This window comes from Podospora pseudoanserina, chromosome 2, assembly GCF_035222485.1.
Source record: "Podospora pseudoanserina strain CBS 124.78 chromosome 2, whole genome shotgun sequence".
NCBI classification, from domain to species: Eukaryota; Fungi; Ascomycota; class Sordariomycetes; order Sordariales; family Podosporaceae; genus Podospora; species Podospora pseudoanserina.
Genome location: NC_085921.1, coordinates 1,486,633 through 1,505,019, shown reverse-complemented (window position 1 = coordinate 1,505,019; position 18,387 = coordinate 1,486,633). Strand labels below are relative to the sequence as shown.

Here is an 18,387-nt window from a genome sequence, read left to right as displayed (position 1 = left end):
TAGCGCGCGCGACGCGGTGGTTGAGTCATCTGACACTTTGACGTTTCTGCGCTGCTGAAATTTAAGCGATTGGTTGGGTTCTGAAAGAATTGTTTTGGTTTCTTGATGATGTTTTGGTCGCACGACTGGAAAGCCTCGTGGCACTGAGACAGTTTTATGTGCGACTTGAGGACTGGGAAAGTTATGACGAGGTTGACAGCAGCGAAGATCGCGATTGTCTGTTCTGTGTTCATATTGACGATGGGGGCGACAAAGCCGATGGAAGGCGACCTTATCTTGGTGGGGCAATTGACGAGATTGGGAGTTGAGATGCTTGACGGCAATTACGATTTGGAGATCCCACTTCAAGCTTGTGTTCCCATTGCTGAGAAGTCGTGATGGCTGCTTTGTCTTGTCCAAACATGAACAATATCGCCGTCTCCCAGATCAGGACCGAAAAAGGCCGCCTCACTTCGGCACCCTCCCGTCTCTCCCGGCCAGTCGGCGACAGCTAGAGTTCCACAGCCGTTATCGGGAGCGGGGAGTTGTGCATATCGGATGAGAGCCTCGGCAGCCGGCGCTCCCTACCCGACAGACACCCATCCCGTCCTTGACGGCCCGGGATAGGCCGTCTTTTGATTGTCGCCTGCACAGTGTGCTTGATATGTCATATTTCAGCCACCTACCCAGCCAGCAGCGGCATGTCGATATTGCTTCTTATTCCCGACTGGGTGTTTCCCGCCATTTGCGGGGACAACTGTCGGAGAAGATGTCAAAATCAAGGGCGTAAAGAATCTGCAAGATGACATCTTGACACTCGCCCGCTTGTTTGATGATAGTGACAGTTCTCGATATGGCCGGGAATAAACGACGTTTGACCTACCAAAACCAGGGTAGTCTACCCGGCAAGGATGTGTACGATAAACCCACACTTTTCCCACCCACGACTGGCTTTTTTTTTTCTAGAAACTTTTGGACGGCGGAGTTAAAAAGTCATTGGTGGTTTCCTAACGCCGATGGAATATATCAACGGCTAAACTACTACTACTACCACTACTACTACTACCCCTTTCTTGTCGTCATTGTTTTTTGCTGATTCAACTTTTACAACCTACACAGGGTGAGCCAAGCAAATAACACTCATCATGAACGTTGACATCGAAAAGGTCGCCTCGGCCCCATCACCGCCACCACTAGCAGCACCATCATCATCACATCCCAACACCAAAGAAACGAAACTCACAACAGCCCAAGATGCAGACCTATCAGACAGCTCCGACCTCGACTCCCCAACAACAACGCCAGACGAAGAAGAAGAAGAAGAAGAAGAATTCATCCCCCCCGACGGCGGTCTAACCGCCTGGTTCCAAGTCCTCGCCGCCTGCCTAATCAACATGCTCGCCTGGGGCTACCCAACCGCCTTTGGCGTCTACCAGCTCCACTACCGCGACACCCTCCGCCTCCCCGAAGCCCAAGTCTCCTGGATCGGCTCCCTCCAAGTCTTCCTCGCCTTTGCCCTCTGCATCTTCTCCGGCCGCCTCGCCGACGCGGGGTACATCAAGTCGACCATCATCGCCGGGACGTTCCTCGTCGTCTTTGGGACCTTTATGACGAGTTTATGTAAAGAGTACTGGCAGATTTTCCTGGCTCAGGGGTTGTGCACGGGGTTGGGGTTGGGGATTATTTTCATGCCGCCGCTGTCGGTGGTGAACAGTTACTTCAAGAGGAAAAAGGCATTGGCGCTGGCGATTTCGGCTACCGGGACGGGGTTAGGGAGTGTGGTTTTTCCGGCGGTGATTCAGTATTTGATTCCAAAGGTTGGGTTTGCCTGGGCGGTGAGGTGCGCGGGGTTTGTGGCGTTGGGGATTTCGGTTGTGAGTGTGGTGTTGCTGAGGCCGGTGTTGAAGCCGAGGAGGAGCGGGCCGGTGTTTGAGTGGGATGCATTCAGGGAGGGGCCGTATTTGTTGTTTACGCTGGGGGCGTTTTTGTTTTTTTGGGCGTTGTTTTTCGGGAGCTTCTTTGTGAGTAGTCTGAGGATGGAACGAAATGATAGATGGCTAATGTGGGAACAGATTAATGCGTTTGCGAGGAACATTGTTGGGTTCTCGACGACGGACTCGGTGCAGTTGTTGCTCATCACGAACGGGATGAGTGTTGTCGCGAGGCCTATCACAGGGTATTTGGCTGATAACTATATTGGTCCGATCAACATGCATGCCTTCCAGATGTTTCTGCTGGGGTGTATGTTTTTCTTTTGGCTGGCGGTGGACTCTGCTACGGGGCTTTATGTGTTTGCCATCTTTCTTGGTTTCGCGATGGGAGCGGCCCAGGGTGTGTTTGGTGGTGCGCTTGCCAGTCTCTTGAAGGATCCAAGAAAGATGGGAACGCGGTTCGGCATGGTCTGCACTCTTTGCGCGTTTTCTTCGCTGGCTGGGCCACCAACTGCTGGTGCTATCATCGACAGGTCAAATGGGACATATACATGGGCTTGTGTTTGGGCTGGGACGGTGGTGGTGTTGGCTTCGTTCATAATAATGTCCGCGAGGATAGCTGTGACGGGGTTTAAGCTGGCTGTTAAGATTTGAGGGCATATGGAGAGACATGTCAGGAAGCAACTTCTTCCGTGAGACGGCATATTGGGAGGAGAGAAGCTGTCAGCAGCATAATGTTTAGTTGGAATGCCCCATTGACCACACCCTCGGCATGCAGATGTCGTGGGCCGATATCGTCTGCCGTACTGGTGTGAGGGAGGCTATTTTCCGACCAGCTGCCGAACCGACGACATCGACCTGTTTGTTCCCTTGGGTCCGGATCCGTCGCCCCGCGTCCTCTTACCCGTTGATTTACCCCAGGTTATTCCCCGCCTTACGGGTGCTGGTGTACTGCCGCCCCCACTTAGTTCCGGTTACACTCGACCGGCGACGGCCAGGACATGTGTCTCAAATGTGATATATTAAAACGCCACGCTGCTGGCGTTTGATGTGAGATGTGATGTTTTGTTTCAGTGATAACTGTTGAGAGGGGGTGAAGACACATATCATCATCCTGCTATCTCACCCTCACCTGCCCCATCTTTCACACACCACACTCACAATGGTCCTCCCATCAAGTGACGGGCCAAAAGAGGTGCCTATACCAGACACAACTACTGAAACAAAAACTCAAGATGAAGGCATCCACGTCGTCATCATCGGCGCCGGCCTAGCAGGTCTAGCAGCAGCCCTCTCCACCAAGCTCGCCAACCCTCTCCACCAAGTAACCATCCTCGAAGCCGCCAAAGAGCTCCAAGAAGTCGGCGTACGTCCCTCCCCCTCTATTCACCCCTATTCATCTCGTCTGCTAACCTTCCCCCCCCCCCTTTAGGCCGGCCTCCAAGTAACCCCAAACGGCACCCGCCTCCTCTCCCACTGGGGCCTCACCCCCATCCTCGCCCCCCTCGCCGCAGTGCCCACCTCCCTCTCCGTCCACCGCTACGACGGGACAAAGCTCCTCGCCCACGAACCAAACCTCCAAGAGCGGATGCTGGAACGGTATGGGTTCCCTTTTTGGGATTTACATCGGGTTGATCTGCAGAGGGAGATGGTGAAGAAGTGCTCAGAGCTCGGTATCACCATCAGGCTTAACTCCAGGGTCACGTCGGTTGATTTCGAGACGAACACAGTCCATCTCGGGTTAGTCCAGAACCCGGCCAGGAACACGCTCTCAGGGGATGTGATCCTCCTGACCGACGGCCTCTGGTCGTCAATTCGACCATTATTTCTAGGCCAACCCTCCCCAGCAATCCTGACAGGCGATCTAGCCTACCGCATCACCCTCCACGCCTCCCACCTGACCGGTCCCGACGCCGACACCCTCCGAAAACTCATCACAAACCCCACAGTGCACTTCTGGATCGGCCCCCACAGCCACTGCGTGGGGTACTCGGTCTCCTCCTCCCAGACCTACAACCTCGTCTTCCTCTGCCCAGACGACATGCCCTCCCACGTCGCCAGATCCGACGCCTCCCTCCAGGAATTCAGATCCAAGTTCTCCGGCTGGGACCCCCTCCTCCAGAAACTCATCTCCCAGATCCAGTCCGTCCAAAAGTGGAAGCTGATGTGGCTCGACCCCCTCCCCAACTGGACCAACCCCCAAGGGACCTTCTTCCTGGCGGGCGACTGCTGCCACCCCATGCTCCCCTACCTAGCCCAAGGCGCCAACTCCTCCCTCGAGGACGGCGCCGTCTTCGGGCACCTCCTCTCCAAGGTCCGAAAATCAACCTCTTCCTCCCAGCTCCCCAAGATGGGCAGGCTCTACGAACACCTCCGCATGGAACGCGGCCGGCGCATCCAGCTCGAAACCTTCAACCAAAGAAACGACTCGCACCTCCCCGACGGCCCGGCCCAGCAAGCCAGAGACGAGCTCATGACCAGCCAGCTAAACGACGACGATGTCCGCCCAGGGTTCCCATCCAGATGGACAGACCCCGAGATTCAGGCCTTCTTGTATGGGTATGATGCTTACGAAGAGGCGGAGAGGGCCTACCAGGAGAGCCCTTATTGAGTAACTAGAACAGAGCTGTCAAGCGAAGTAAAAACATAGATACCAAAGTCAAAAGAAAATCGCGACTTGCATGGAAAAGTCCTCTCTTTTTCAACACAGTGGACGACTAAATCTCTACAGGGTATCAATACTTTTATTCCCATCTGCCTTTCCATCTAATCAAGCGCTCCCAGCAGCACCAGGAACCTGCCCATCCACCACCCACGGCTCCATATCACTGGTCCTAAGAACAGAAGAAAAGACCGCTTCGACACGGCCCATCGAGTAGGCAAACCCTCTGGGCGGCTCGCCCGGTTTGGCATCCTCCATCTCAAGCAAAACAGCCGTCGACAAATGTCTGGGCGCAACACCAGTGCCCGAGTCCATGGGATAGCCCCCCCAGTCAATCTCAACCTTTCCTGACTTTCGCACGATGAGCTTGCCCAGATATCCCGCCTGCGGCACCACTGGCTTTTCCTCTTCCTCCTTGCTCTCCTCCTCTGCTACCTCCTCCTCCTTAACCCCGGTAGTCAGATCGACGGGAGCATTGCCCTGTTGCTGACCGTCCAGCGTGACCACCTCGTCGTCGCCCTCAGTCTTGGCGAGCGAGCCGTCATCTTTGACGACGTAAAGCGGTGGTCTGACGGGGAACTGAAAGATAAACGCGCGGTCGTCCAACGGTTCCGAAAAGAGGCGGCGCTGTCTCCGCAGTTCCTCAGCTTTTCCGCTGCTGATTTGGAGCTTCTGGCTCGTATCCACCAGTAACATATCTTCGTAGCCGGCTGTGTCGGCTTCCCCATAGCGAGGGGGAATGCTGTCCATATCAACATCCTGGCCACCGCCCTCAGTTTTTACCTTGGCGGCTTGTTTGGCAGCAAGCCTATCCTTCGTAGCCCGCTCCTTGTCATTCACAAAGAGGCCCTCCTCATCGGAATCCTCCTCTTCGTCTGCATTGTCCTCGGTGCTGTCCTCCTGAGACTTTGGCTGCACACGTCGGATACCCATAGGCATAAGGGGCCGGTCTTTGTTGTCGTCATCGTAATCTTGGACGTAGTCGTGCAATAGATCCGCGTTGACTCTGCCGTCACTGCCGAAGAGACCGCCGGCCTCGTTCTTGATGTAATCAGCCCTACCAAAGTGACCACCGCCTGAGGAGCCGCCGCCGCCGACTACCAAGGTATCAGCAAACGTGCACGACTAGTTGAGATGCCAGAACAAAAAGCAAAACTCACATGCTCCTCCACCAGCAAGAGGACCGAGTGCAACTGTGCCTCGAGCGCCACCACGGAAACCGCCACCACGGCCACGGCCTCGTACGTTGGCCTTGGCTAAACGAGCCTTTCGCTTCTCCTCGGCCTCGTCCTTAGCCTTGCTGATTTGGCCGAGTTCGCGGGCAAGTCTCTCACGATCTGCTGAGCTACGACGGACATTCTTTGGTTTGAACTTTGGAGGTACTCTGGTACCAGCGGGTGTCGCAGTTGCTGACCGGCCCGGGGGGGGGGCTGATGTGGACGTCGAAGCTGATGCTGGTGTGTCTGTCTCGGATTTGACCACAGCAATAGCCGGCTCAGCGGAACCATCGCCGGCGACCGGGGCAGAGGCAGAGCCGCCGCGGGCGGTACCTCCTCTACCTCGACCACGCCCTCTGGGGGTGGTTTTGGGGGGCATGGCTGCCAGAAGTCACGCGTACTGAAAAGAACGGTCTGGAGTGGTTGCTGGTACTCGGTGTGGTAGGTGCGAGTTGACAAGACAATGAGCAGCTGTCAGTTGAATCGGGTGCGTTGGTTTTTCGCAGGTTGCAAGTGTGAAGATGCGGAAGGGAAGCATGGATGGCATAGGTTCTGAATTCTGACTGTCCCCACCAAACTTTTTTGACCGGGGGCGCCTGCATCGCAAGCAACGCCAAGGTGGGGGACGATACAGGCTCCCCTGTCTGAGCGCGGGGCAGGGGCCGTTCCTGGGCGGCGATAAACAGATAAGGGTCATCTGAGAGTGGCTCATAGCCAACCCTCCCCTCTTGGCACCCCATCCACCCTACACTACATGAGACAGATACGATACGGTCAGCTCCGATCAAGGAAGAAAGAGAGATCTTGACCATTCATCATGACAATGGGGTGACAACACAATGAACTCACCATTTCCCAAATCTACGTCCGTTCCGGGGCAGGGCCACCTCGTCGCAAAGCTCCTACCCGAGGGCATCTCCGGCCTTGAGACCTTCACCTACCAGTACCCTCTCAAACTCATCTCACCTTCACGACCGTCCGAAGATGAGAGCGTGCTGGTCTTCCTACTCTCCTATGGCGGCGGACTGGTGGCTGGCGACAAGGTCAATCTTAAGGTCGACGTGCGAGCCAAGGCCAAGCTGACCATCGTCACACAAGGCCACACCAAGGTCTTCACGTCCACCTCCCCCGACATCGTCACGCGACAGGACATGCATGCCCACATTGCGTCCGAAGGCGCACTCTGCCTCTTGCCCGATCCGGTGCAGCCATTCGCGGGGAGTGTGTATGAGCAAACACAGATATTTCGGCTTGAGGAGGACGCCTCGATATGTCTTCTCGACTGGGTCACGCGGGGTCGCACTGCGCGAGGAGAGAACTGGAGTTTTGTGCGATGGGTTGGGCGCAATGAGATATGGACTATCCCTGCTGCTCAGGAAGACGGAAAGACGGATTCGAGAGAAAGGTTGCTTGTCAGAGATGCCGTGATCCTGGACAGCAACAGGTCTCACCCGGAACTGGCCAAGCTGCGAGACTCGATGCACGGCGTGGGTATCGTGGGGACACTGCTGCTCAGGGGGCCACTGATGAAGTCGCTGGGAGACTTCTTCCTGGCCGAGTTCGCTGCTCTCCCGAGACTTGGGGCTCGTGATTTCCGAAGCGATGCTGCTAAGCAGGCAGCAGCGTTAGCTCAGGCAACTCCGCGAGAAAAATGGAGGGCCGAGAGACTCGTGATGGAAAATAACAGCAAGCTGTTGTGGTCGGCCGCCAACGTACGGGGTTGTGTGGTGGTCAAGTTCGGAGCCCCTGAGGTGGAAGACGGACGGCTGTGGATTGGATCCATGCTGCAGGAAGAGGGAAGCATCTCGCACCACTTTGGAGACCATGCCCTTATGTGTGTACGATGATACACTTGTAGACCTTCATTACCCTTGCAGACTTTCATGATGATGAATGCCGGAGAGAGAATACATATTCAACAACTGAATGTGAAATGAATGCTTTGCGTCACAAGCAGCTAGCTGCGTGCATGGCTGATGTCTCAACAATAGGCCCCCGGTAGGTGCATATGGCTGCTGATTGCAGCTGGAGGTGGTCAGTGCACAGAGCCGTGTTGGTGGGGGGGGGAAGCGGTTCAATCCGCCCAAAATAATCTGGGTGATCGCACCGGCACCGACCTTTCCCAGCTTCTGAAGACGCGTCAATTGCCCCCAAATCGCAGCCAGTTTCTGTGTTTGGGACAGCCCTGTTATACTCTTTACCAACCCGACAAATGTGATGTTATCCGGACGACAGCCCCTCATGGAAACATCAGACAACAACGCGACGACGGGCTCTCCCGCTCCCACCTCTTCGGCGCGCCGCTCGGGACGCGTCTCCAAAGCGCCCAACAAGTTCATCCCCGATGCGCCCGGCGCCAGCAAGCGCAAGCGCAACTCGGATAACGATGATGAAGATGACGACGACAACCGGGACAATGATGACGCCGAGAACGAGGCCCCCGACGATGAAGAGGACAACAACAATGCGAGCGACGACGATGATGATGGCTCCGAGACAGCCGCCGAAGAACCACGCCGCGCAAAGAAGAAAAAGAAGACGCCTTCTTCGTCGTCGGCGAAACCGAGAAAGCCAGCGACCAAGAAGCCAAAGACCAATGGTGACGCGCCCGGTCATGACCAAATAGTAGGCCATCTGCCTAGCAGGCCAAAGAAGGCGGTTCGGCTCGCCATCACACGTCCGACTGATGTTGGGTTATATGGTGCGTGCGGCAGAGTTGTGGTGGGGGCGGCTGTTTGTCGCGCTGCTGAAACATGTAAACTGACCGGAATTACAGCCGACATTTTTGCTTCGGGCGACTCCTCGGACAAGGTTGCGACAGAGTGGTACCACAAATACCAAGCCGACGATGCGGCTGCCGTGACGGAGCTGGTAAACTGCATCTTGCTGTCGGCCGGGTGTGACCAGCAGGTCACGCCCGACGACATCCGAGATCCCGAAAACTGCTCCAACAGACTGGCGGATCTGCAGAATGTCTACACCGAGGAGGGCATCACGGACTACCCCTTGGTTGCAAAGTCCAAAACGACCCGGTCTTTCCGCGATCTCTTGGTCGGCTTCTTCAAATCACTGCTGACGGTCCTGCACGAGACCGACATGCTCTACAAAGATACTGCCTTGATGGAAAATATTGCTAGATGGGTGGCTTCCATGTCTTCGTCCACGCTTCGGCCCTTCAGACACACGGCCACCACCGTTGCCCTTGCTATGGAGGCTGGCTTGGTCGAGATTGCCAAGAAGCTGGATGACCGCGTCAGCAAGATGACGCAGCAGCTTGATGCCGAGAAGAAGCGCAAGGGCAAGAACAGGGAGCGTCTTGCTGTGATTGAGAAGAACCTGAAGGAGGCTGAAGAGAACCAGTCCATCTGCCAGGCGCAGATCCTGGATTTCTTCGACACTGTGTTTCTCCAGCGGTATCGCGATGTTGACGCCAGGATTCGCTGCGAGTGTGTCGAGGCTCTTGGTGGCTGGATCTGGAACCTGCCCACACAGTTTGAGACGCCAGAGTATTTGCGGTACCTGGGTTGGATGTTGACCGACGCGATGCCGCAAACACGACTGGAGTCTCTCAAGCAAGTCACCCGGCTGTTTAAACGGGATGCTGAGAAGCTCGGTCACTTCATTGACCGGTTCAGACCACGGCTGGTCGAGATGGCCACCAAGGACGCCGATGTAAGCGTCCGGGTGGCTGCTATTCACGCCATCCACATTCTCAAAGAAACTGGCATGTTGGAGCCAGACGAGATTGACTCGATTGGCCGGTTGATTTTTGACTCGGAGCTGCGTGTCCGGAGAGCAGTCATCGACTTCTTTGCCGGTTGCGTTGACGATTTGATTGAAGGCAAAGTGGAAGAGATGGGCGGCAGCGATGTTATTGATGAGGTTCTGGGCGAGGAAGACGATGACGACTACTCCTCTCCTCGTCGGGACTGGATCAGCGTCAAATGTCTCGCTGAACTTCTTGCCGCATATGACGCCCAGCTGGAGGAGGAGGGCAGCACCGCTCCGCCCCGCGGTCTTGACATTGCCGTCGGGATGGTCCAGGCTGTCGCGCCGGAGACGAGGATATCTCTCGCCTCGCAGGTCTTGTACGAGAAGATTGACCAGGTGAAGAACTGGGAGATCCTGTCCGGCTATCTCCTTCACGACCACACCACCAGCACAAAATCAAAGTCCAGGTCTAAGGCGTCCAGGAGCAACTCTAATGAGGCCGCCTTCAAGGCAGCCGTGGCGCCCGAGGGCAACGAGGAGGCCATCATTCTCGAGATTCTTGCTTCGGCCGTCAAGCTTGGTCTGTCGCCCAACACGGAGGACGGACATAGGAGGAAAGCCCGGACGGATGCGGCCGATACGGCGGAGGAATCGGCGATACACCTGGCGACCAACATTCCCCGCCTGCTGAACAAGTTTGGTGCAGACGAGAAGACAGCTGTGATGGTGCTACGGCTGGAGCACTCGCTTCCGCTGGACATTTTCCAGCAGCTGCGTCAAGACTCCACCACGTTCAGTCGTTTGTTGGACGAGATTTGCACCCAGTTTGACCGCCACGTCGACCGCGGCGTCTTGGCCGAGGCGACGGCTGCGCTGCTGCATGCTCGCAAGCATGACGAGCTGCAGGAGATCACCGACAGCAAGATTGCTGACCTGTGGGAGATTGTTATCAACGCTCTCCGGCACTTTGATAAGAACAATGAGCTTTCCGTGCGGGGCAACATGGATCCGGCGACGATCACGGGGTTGGGCAATATCCTGCTCAAGATGTCGAAACTGGCGTCGATAGCGAACCCGACCGAGTTTCTTGAGGGGGGGGACCAGCCCGCCATCGAGCTCCTGATCAAGATCGTCCACCGCGGCAAGCTGGACGTTGTTGACGAGGCGCTGGATGATTTGGAGGACGAGGCTGTGTCGACTGCCGTGTCGTCTGTTCAGTTCTACTTTTTGTGGAAAGTGAGGGCGCTGATTGGGAGTGTGCAGTCACGTGCTGATATCCCGAGGGATGACATTCTGACGCTTAATTCGCTCAGGCAGGACTATTCACGGAATCTGATCTGGACGTTGTCGTCGAGGGGGACGAACGATGAGCTGAGGTTGTTTTCCACTGGGGGGTTGTGCGACCTGCATATCTGCTTTGCGACGCTGAGAACGGCGGTTGGGCAGCAGGGCAGTCAGGGGGCGGCGTCTCCGAAATCGTACAGTGACCTTGATGTCTTGCTTGAGCCGATCAGGGCTGACTTGATCACGGAGCTGATTGAAATTTTTGATGCGGCGGAGAGGGCCTATGCGAAGTGTTTGAGGCGGAGGTTGAACGAGCCGGCGGAGGATGAGGAGCCGGTGGAGGAGGAGCTGTCGGATGACGAGGGGGGGGAGGGGGAGGAGGATATGACGCCTATGGAGAGGAGGGGGAAGGAGTTGAGGTTGGAGAGGGCGCTTTGCGAGCTGGCGGGGAAGTATGTGCTTTGTATCCTGGCCAAGATGCTTGATCAGGGGGGACGGTTGAGGAAGAGGATGTTGAGGAATCAGAGTAAGCTTGGGGGGAATTTGAAGGAGGTGGTGGCATATTTGGATGAGGGCCGGTTGAGGGAGAGGGTGGAGAGGTATACGAATAAGGGGAGGAAGGTTGCGAAGGGGGTCAGGAAGGGGGGGCCGACTGCTGCTGCTGCTGCTGCTAATAAGGGTGGGAGCGGGAGTGGTGGGGGGCATCAAGGGGGGAAGAAGTTGAGTGAGGAGATTGTGGTTGATGGGGAGGATGACAGCGAGTTGTCCGAGGTGGAGTTGGAACTGGAGGAGGATCCGATTGAGGAGGAGGCGGAGGAAGGGGGGGAGGAGGATTTGAGGAGGCGAGGGTTGGCGGAGGAGGAGGTTATTGATGAGGGGGGGGAGGAAGGGGAAGGGGAGAGGATGGAGGAGGATAGTGTGATAGGGGATTGAATAGGGTTCTGGTAACAGGTTTTGAGATGCAAAGGGTAGATAGTTACTTGTTTGCTTGCGGGCGGACATAATGATACGGAACTGGGCAAGGGAATCAACTGGGAATGGGGGGGCGGTTGGGAATTGCGTCTTTGTCTTCTTTTCAAGTCGTTAGATTACCGATGTATTTTTTTTTCTTCTTTTTTTTTTGCCTTCTCGTTGTTGTTGTTATTGATTCATTTATTTTTCTGCATTCTCTTGCTGTACGCAGAACAAAAGGGGGGCGGTTGTTTTATGGCATGCTTATAATCAGGCTCATTGATGTTATCAAAGCATGGAGTAGGAGTAGTGGAAGTTTTTTCTGTTCGTATATTCAGTCGCTCAGCTTGGTGCTGTAGGTATGGGCTGACTGACTTGTTCTCCTTCAATCAAGTTCCTTGGGTCTATTTTTGCTGGTGATAGGTATCAATGGAGATTTCCAACTTTGCAATGTGAGGACTGTAGTTCGTGTCGATATCGAGACGGCTGCTACGTATAGTAGAAGCCCGTTCCTTTCATTTCCTCATTCTCTTATTTCCCTTAGCACCATCATTTACTGACTTTCGGGATAAGATAAAATGTTAAGCTTTTGCTCTTTTTGACTATGTATTCAACCAACGACTTTGCATCCCCATTCTTTCTATCCTCCTGGTCGAGTCCCTGACAACCATCGCAACTATATAAATTTATGCCAACACCAACAAAACAAGAAGATAATCGACACCAGTCACTTAAAATGAAACACGACTTATATATATATATATCCACATGTACAGAGACTGAAAGTGATAGCTATTGAAATAAGCTTAAACATGCAATGCCGTATGCCCTATTTAATGTTCCTCCTTCTCCTCAGCATATGCTCCCTCACATGTTCGGCTTCCCTTCCTGCCTGCTTGTCCCAAAACGCCTTGCCAGAACAGCCAAAGTAGAAAGGCAGATGATTCATCCCCCCCCCTGAAACGAAAAAGGATGTCGTTAATCATGAGACAAGAAAAGAAAACAGCATAGACACATAGACATAGACCTCCCCGAAAAACTAGTTACACATCCTTGATCCGCACCCCATCCATGGCAAACACACGCATCCACTCATCCTTCTTCCCAGTCCTGACGCCGTACTGCTTGATAGGGCACGTGAAGGGCTTGCTGACCAGCCTTATCTCATTCGACCTCGAGCTGCTCTCTTTTCCACGACCACTAGCCTCCTCCTTCTCTTCGTCACTATCCAGATCGGGCATCTGCGTACGGTTCCCATTGCTACCCCTAGAGCCTGGCCTGGAATTGACCTCCTGTTTGGAAGCCTGCTGTTTCTCGCCATCAGCAGCCTTGACCTCCTCCAAGTTACCCCACAATATGTGCATGATATCTTGGAGCTGGTACCGGCACTTCCTGTTCTTCCGGAGGTCGTCTGCATCCAAATTGGTGAGACACTGACCTGCACCATTGTTGACCGCCACCCACACCCGCGCAGGCGATGATCCATCCGCCGGCAGTGCATCTTCAAGCAACAGTGAGAACCGCCATTCCCAAGCACGCTTCACGGTGGGGTCGTTATCGCCACCGGAAGATTCGTCCTCGTCGAGGGACGATCCGTCACTGTTTTCGCTGTCTGAGAGATCTTGGTACTGGGTGATCTTGCGGCTGACGGCAAAGTCTTCTATGCAGGAAGGCGAGAAGTCGACAACGCGGACAAAGGTCAGGTATTTCTTGTTCACGAATGGGACTTGAACCTCGACAGTGTCTGCATCGATCTTGATTTTCATAAAGCTCGGCTCGAGCATGCTCTCGATGGTTGTCAGGCCGACATTGCTTTTCTCACAGATTATCTGCCGATTTCCGGCAAGAGTGACATCCTGGGTCGGATTTTGCTTTGGCGGGTCACTCTTCGTGCTCGGGGCAACAGGCGCGGCAGAGACTACGTTTTGGCGAGCTTTTTCCTCCTTCTTCTTCGCTCTGTTCTCCGCCCGACGCTGCTTCGCGTTCAGAGCCGGCTGGTCCTCGATGGCCTGCACCTCTGAAGCTTTCCGCTTCTGACCTGCAACCTGAGCAGACTTGATGTCCTTGATCACCTTCTTCTTCTCCTTGTCCGCAGCCTGCTGGCGGCGCAAGGCTGCTGTGAGGCGATCGTCCATGTTCTCGCGATCGTCCAGGTTGAAAGGGTAGACATTGATTCTGTTTGGATATGTCCGATCTTCCCGCACAAAACCCTCCAAATACTTGTAATCATGACCAAGTCTTATCTGCACATTCTTGAGTCCGATCCAGGAGCCAAGTTTGACATCCTCCTGCAGGGCGCGGGAATGAGGCTCCCAGCAGGTGACCTGAAGAGACTTTTTCCCCTCCGGGGCGATCCATCTCTCCGCTACTGGCGCGGGCTCCTCCGAGGTATAACCATATACATCGCCGTCTTGAGATGCATCGAGGTTCTCGGGAATGTGGTCATGGAAGGCCGGGTTCTCGGTGTAGTCTGACACATAGAGTGTTGCCTTGTTGTCAAAGTCAAAATGTGGTGCTCGCACAACTCGGACGATCAGGTCGTAGAACCTCTCTGCCTGCACATCTTGGAGCAGACTGAACTTGTCCTTGACGTTGGCAGATTGCCGGGCTGCCTGCCGAAACACCTCCTCTGAGGGGGCGTTGGTCTTGTCCAGTTTGTGGTAAAAGGCTGCGACATAGTGGTGGATTTCCTCGGTCAGTTCCGGGCGTTCGTCCTTTTTGGTGCACGGTCTCAAAGCCACAAAGGCGGATCCTGGAGGCCTGGGGATCTTGGAGGACTCGTATACCCTGATGGTGGTCTGATGATTAGTGATGAAGGACATGTTCCCGCCATATCTCTGGACCTTGACCCTATGAAGCACGACAACATCCTGGTAGGCAATTTGGGGAATGTCGGTTTCACGAGGTCGGAAGATGTTGAGCTTGACGCCATAGCATTCATCTTCCACGGAGCAGTCCATGAGGGACCATGTGGTTTTCCAATCTTGGGTTGTTGGTAAGCCTGGGTGCAAAAAGAAGAAGAAGCACAGGAAGCAGGGCAAACATACCTTTGCTGGTTTTGAACAGGGCCTGGGTGTCAATGATGGAGCCTATGACATTGACCATATGTCCAGGCACGAACTTTTGGTCCAGTACATCCCTCAACCGGACAAACCCTTGGGGAAGATCTCCCTCTTCCTGCTGGGAAGCCATGGTTGACTGTGTTGAGCAAAGGAACTCCTAGGTCATATATGGACAAAGGTGGGGGAGATACACTCAACGCGTCTTGAAAGCCGCGGGGCGCGTCTGGTCTACACTATCTAATCAAAGCGCTTCCACCTGCTCACCAACCCATCGCGGGAGCATGTGCTGTGGCCCGTGCCCTCCTTTTGTCTTGGGCCATTTTGGCCATGGAGGGGTAGTTTGGTTGTGGCCTCAGGCAGCCACAGCCACAGCCACAAGGGAGCGCTGGCTGACTCGAAAGGTGTGGTGGGAGGGTGGGGCACAACTAGGCCAAAACTGATCCATGCGCTGCGGGGCGGGGCGGGCGCCAGGCCAGAGAAAGCCCAGAGCAAGACCCTACCTATTTTCAAAGTCTCTTCACTCCAACTTCTTTCATCACCCAACGAAAAACTTTTCCCCATCGTGCATTCTACCATCATCACTTGGGCCTGCGAAAGCCTGACTCTATCAAAGTTCACTGTCTACCCGACATCCCCCGCCGCCTGGTCTGGTCCATCGTTCTATCTATCTATCTATCGACTGGCTCACCTCAAACTGCCTGCCATACCCACCACGGCCCATCTTCCATCGGCGAAACCGACATCATGTCTGAACGTTACATCCCCGAGCATCGCAGAACTCAGTTCAAGGCGAAGAACACATTCAAGCCCGAGGAGCTTCGTCGCCGCCGTGAGGAGCAGCAGGTTGAGATCCGCAAGGCGAAGCGTGAGGAGAACTTGGCCAAGCGCCGTGGCATTGGCACTGGTGCAGACCGTCCTGGCGCGTCTCTCGGTGCTGCCCCCGACAGTGACGATGAGAACCCTCCCAGCGAGTCTCAGGTATGTTTACGACAGTATTCCATGCGAGGCGCTGTTGCTTCCCGCTGCATCGCGTCCTCTGCCCTACCCCAAGGTGTCGATTTTGCGCTCCAGCATCATCCTCTCATTTCCACCCCACTTGTACCCCGCTGCGTGTTGCGGTTGCTGCTGTGCTGGGCCGACTGGGGCCGCATTCGGCAGCAAACCTCGCTGCAGACAAAATGCTGACGGAAAATGTGCGCAGCTCAACGAGGACCTCCCTCAGATGGTGGCTGGCGTCTTCTCGGAACAGATTGACGCTCAGATCCAGGCCACCACCAAGTTCCGCAAACTGCTCAGCAAGGAGCGCAACCCCCCAATCGAAGAGGTCATCAAGACTGGCGTTGTGAGCCGCTTCGTCGAGTTCCTCCGCTCTCCCCACACTCTTGTCCAGTTCGAGGCCGCCTGGGCTCTTACCAACATTGCCTCGGGCTCTGCTGCGCAGACCCAGGTTGTTATCGAGGCCGGTGCCGTTCCCATCTTCGTCGAGCTCCTGGGCAGTCCCGAACCCGATGTCCGCGAGCAGGCCGTGTGGGCTTTGGGCAACATTGCCGGTGATAGTCCCAGCTGCCGTGATTTCGTCCTGGCCCAGGGTGCCCTCCGCCCTCTCCTTGCTCTTCTCGGTGACAGCCGCAAGCTTTCCATGCTCAGAAATGCCACCTGGACCTTGAGCAACTTTTGCCGCGGCAAGGCTCCCCAGCCCGACTGGGCTACCGTATGTTGTCCCTTGTTCTTCGTGTCGCACGATGCTGATGTTCTTTTTGCTCTAGATTGCCCCCGCCCTTCCAGTTCTCGCCAAGCTGGTCTATTCTCTGGATGACGAGGTCTTGATCGACGCGTGCTGGGCTATCTCTTATCTCTCCGACGGTGCCAATGACAAGATCCAAGCCGTCATTGAGGCTGGCATCCCCCGCCGTCTTGTGGAGCTCCTCATGCACGCCTCGACCTCTGTTCAGACCCCAGCACTCCGCTCCGTCGGCAACATAGTCACCGGCGACGACGTTCAGACCCAGGTCATCATCAACTGCGGCGCTTTGCCCTGCCTTTTGTCTCTGTTGAGCTCCAACAAGGACGGCATTCGCAAGGAGGCCTGCTGGACCATCTCCAACATCACGGCCGGCAACTCGGCTCAGATCCAGTCGGTTATTGACGCCAACATCATTCCTCCTTTGATTCATCTGCTCTCCAACGGCGATCTTAAGACGCGTAAGGAGGCCTGCTGGGCAATCAGCAACGCCACGTCGGGTGGTCTGCAGAAGCCCGAGCAGATCCGCTACTTGGTTCAACAGGGCTGCATCAAGCCCCTCTGCGATCTCCTCGCCTGCCCGGATAACAAAATCATCCAGGTCGCCCTCGATGGTTTGGAGAACATCCTCAAGGTTGGCGATCTTGACAAGCAGGCTGCCGGCGACGGACCCGAGTCGATCAACAGATTTGCTCTGTTTATCGAGGAGTGCGGCGGTATGGAAAAGATCCACGACTGCCAGACCAACGCCAACGAGGAGATTTACATGAAGGCGTACAACATCATCGAGAAGTACTTCTCGGACGAGGAGGAGAACGCGGATGAGTCTATGGGCCAACCTCAGCAGTTTGGCTTCGGTGCGAACGGTGCCCAGCAGGGCGGCCAGGGCGGCTTCAACTTCGGCGCCAATGGCACCGAGTCGATGGATATGTAAAGAGCCTTGGCGCTGCAAGACAGCACTCGCTCGAAGACGGTTTCTTGGGTTGGGGTCCTTGCAGAGGAAGGTCCTGGCACGGCCTAGAAGACTGGTCGATCCCATAGCTCCCAGACTTACCACTCGACGCCGACCATTCCGCAGTCACAACACCACCAATAACACACTACCCAATATCCCCCACCCAAACACACACACAACACCTCACCCGGGCGTTATCTTAATTTTGTTTTCAGCGGCAACCGGCGAGACGATGGAGAGCACGACTAGCAGTGATGCATGATTGGAGGGGCGCGGTTGCCAGCCGAGGAGAGAAGGAGAAAAGAAAAAAAAGGGTCTGAAAGGTAGCTTGATAGCTCCTACCCTAGCGAGGACACACGAAGGAGCGCGAGCCCAGGCGCGCAGAGGAGGAGGAGGAGGAGGAGGAGGACCAGGCCTGGGGTGGGAGCACACATGGTCCGGGAGGCTTTATAACGGATATACCCAGCCCTTTTGGACGGCCATTGCTAGTGCATGGACCGCAGCGATTGGGGAAATGTCTGGCTTTTTGTGTCAATGAGCAGGGTGGAAGGGTAAGAAAAAAGGGGGAGGGTGTATCATGCTTCTTTTGGCTAGGGTAGCAAGGATTATCACACATCAAGTGATGTGGTTGATCTGGTAGAAAGCTATTTTGTGCCTGAGGAGGAATAGTGATGCATCTCTTTTTCTCTTTTTCTCTTTCTTTTTCTTTGTTGTTTCTCATTGACGAAGCGAGGCTTGCGGGACTCGAGTGGGCTAGTTATTAGTTCTAGTTTTTCTCTGTGTTGTGTAGGTTTCGGGACAAATGAAATGCTAGATTTGTATTGTTGTATGATGTGGTGACCATCTGCCAATGAAATGTGAGGAATGTGATGTAGGGAGGAATGGATGGCGGGG

At 55.0% G+C, this 18,387-nt stretch overlaps 7 protein-coding genes across 7 annotated transcripts; 5 read left to right on the top strand and 2 right to left on the bottom strand.

Annotated features, from left to right (window-relative positions):
* Nucleotides 1-56: 56 nt before the first annotated feature.
* Nucleotides 57-2,564, top strand: QC764_203260 (uncharacterized protein; the record flags this gene model as incomplete). Its single annotated transcript, XM_062944024.1, has 2 exons — nt 57-2,000; nt 2,052-2,564. The coding sequence occupies exons 1-2, from the start codon at nt 1,125-1,127 to the stop codon at nt 2,562-2,564; spliced, it is 1,389 nt and encodes a 462-aa protein (XP_062802802.1). The 5' UTR covers nt 57-1,124.
* Nucleotides 2,565-3,072: 508 nt separating this feature from the next.
* On the top strand, nt 3,073-4,521 carry QC764_203250 (uncharacterized protein; the record flags this gene model as incomplete). Its single annotated transcript, XM_062944023.1, has 2 exons — nt 3,073-3,276; nt 3,343-4,521. The coding sequence occupies 2 exons, from the start codon at nt 3,073-3,075 to the stop codon at nt 4,519-4,521; spliced, it is 1,383 nt and encodes a 460-aa protein (XP_062802801.1).
* A 59-nt stretch (nt 4,522-4,580) lies between these two features.
* Nucleotides 4,581-7,939, bottom strand: QC764_203240 (uncharacterized protein). Its single transcript, XM_062944022.1, has 3 exons — nt 6,639-7,939; nt 5,733-6,539; nt 4,581-5,669 (listed from the first exon to the last, which is right to left on the bottom strand). Exons 2-3 carry the CDS (start codon nt 6,166-6,168, stop codon nt 4,681-4,683), a joined length of 1,425 nt encoding a protein of 474 aa, XP_062802799.1. The 5' UTR covers nt 6,169-6,539; nt 6,639-7,939; the 3' UTR covers nt 4,581-4,680.
* On the top strand, nt 6,629-7,636 carry QC764_203230 (uncharacterized protein; the record flags this gene model as incomplete). Its single annotated transcript, XM_062944021.1, has 1 exon — nt 6,629-7,636. The coding sequence occupies one exon, from the start codon at nt 6,629-6,631 to the stop codon at nt 7,634-7,636; it is 1,008 nt and encodes a 335-aa protein (XP_062802800.1).
* Nucleotides 7,940-8,006: 67 nt separating the features above from the next.
* IRR1 (cohesin complex subunit) lies at nt 8,007-11,717 on the top strand (the record flags this gene model as incomplete). Its single annotated transcript, XM_062944020.1, has 2 exons — nt 8,007-8,490; nt 8,566-11,717. The coding sequence occupies 2 exons, from the start codon at nt 8,007-8,009 to the stop codon at nt 11,715-11,717; spliced, it is 3,636 nt and encodes a 1,211-aa protein (XP_062802798.1).
* A 679-nt stretch (nt 11,718-12,396) lies between these two features.
* Nucleotides 12,397-15,045, bottom strand: QC764_203210 (uncharacterized protein). Its single transcript, XM_062944019.1, has 2 exons — nt 14,783-15,045; nt 12,397-14,718 (listed from the first exon to the last, which is right to left on the bottom strand). The coding sequence occupies exons 1-2, from the start codon at nt 14,925-14,927 to the stop codon at nt 12,779-12,781; spliced, it is 2,085 nt and encodes a 694-aa protein (XP_062802797.1). The 5' UTR covers nt 14,928-15,045; the 3' UTR covers nt 12,397-12,778.
* A 175-nt stretch (nt 15,046-15,220) lies between these two features.
* cut15 (Importin subunit alpha-1) lies at nt 15,221-17,472 on the top strand (the record flags this gene model as incomplete). The annotated part of the gene is made up of 3 exons (XM_062944018.1): nt 15,221-15,775; nt 15,999-16,508; nt 16,564-17,472. Exons 1-3 carry the CDS (start codon nt 15,542-15,544, stop codon nt 17,470-17,472), a joined length of 1,653 nt encoding a protein of 550 aa, XP_062802796.1. The 5' UTR covers nt 15,221-15,541.
* Between the last annotated feature and the right edge of the window lie 915 nt (nt 17,473-18,387).

What these genes read in the sequence shown, in the direction of transcription:
- QC764_203240 (XM_062944022.1), bottom strand. Translation starts at nt 6,168, where the DNA reads ATGCCCCCCAAAACCACCCCCAGAGGGCGTGGTCGAGGTAGAGGAGGT. An exon ending in TCTTGCTGGTGGAGGAGCAT is followed by an intron (nt 5,670 to 5,732) that starts GTGAGTTTTGCT and finishes ATACCTTGGTAG; the next exon opens with TCGGCGGCGGCGGCTCCTCA.
- QC764_203210 (XM_062944019.1), bottom strand. Translation starts at nt 14,927, where the DNA reads ATGGCTTCCCAGCAGGAAGAGGGAGATCTTCCCCAAGGGTTTGTCCGG. An exon ending in CCTGTTCAAAACCAGCAAAG is followed by an intron (nt 14,719 to 14,782) that starts GTATGTTTGCCC and finishes CAACAACCCAAG; the next exon opens with ATTGGAAAACCACATGGTCC.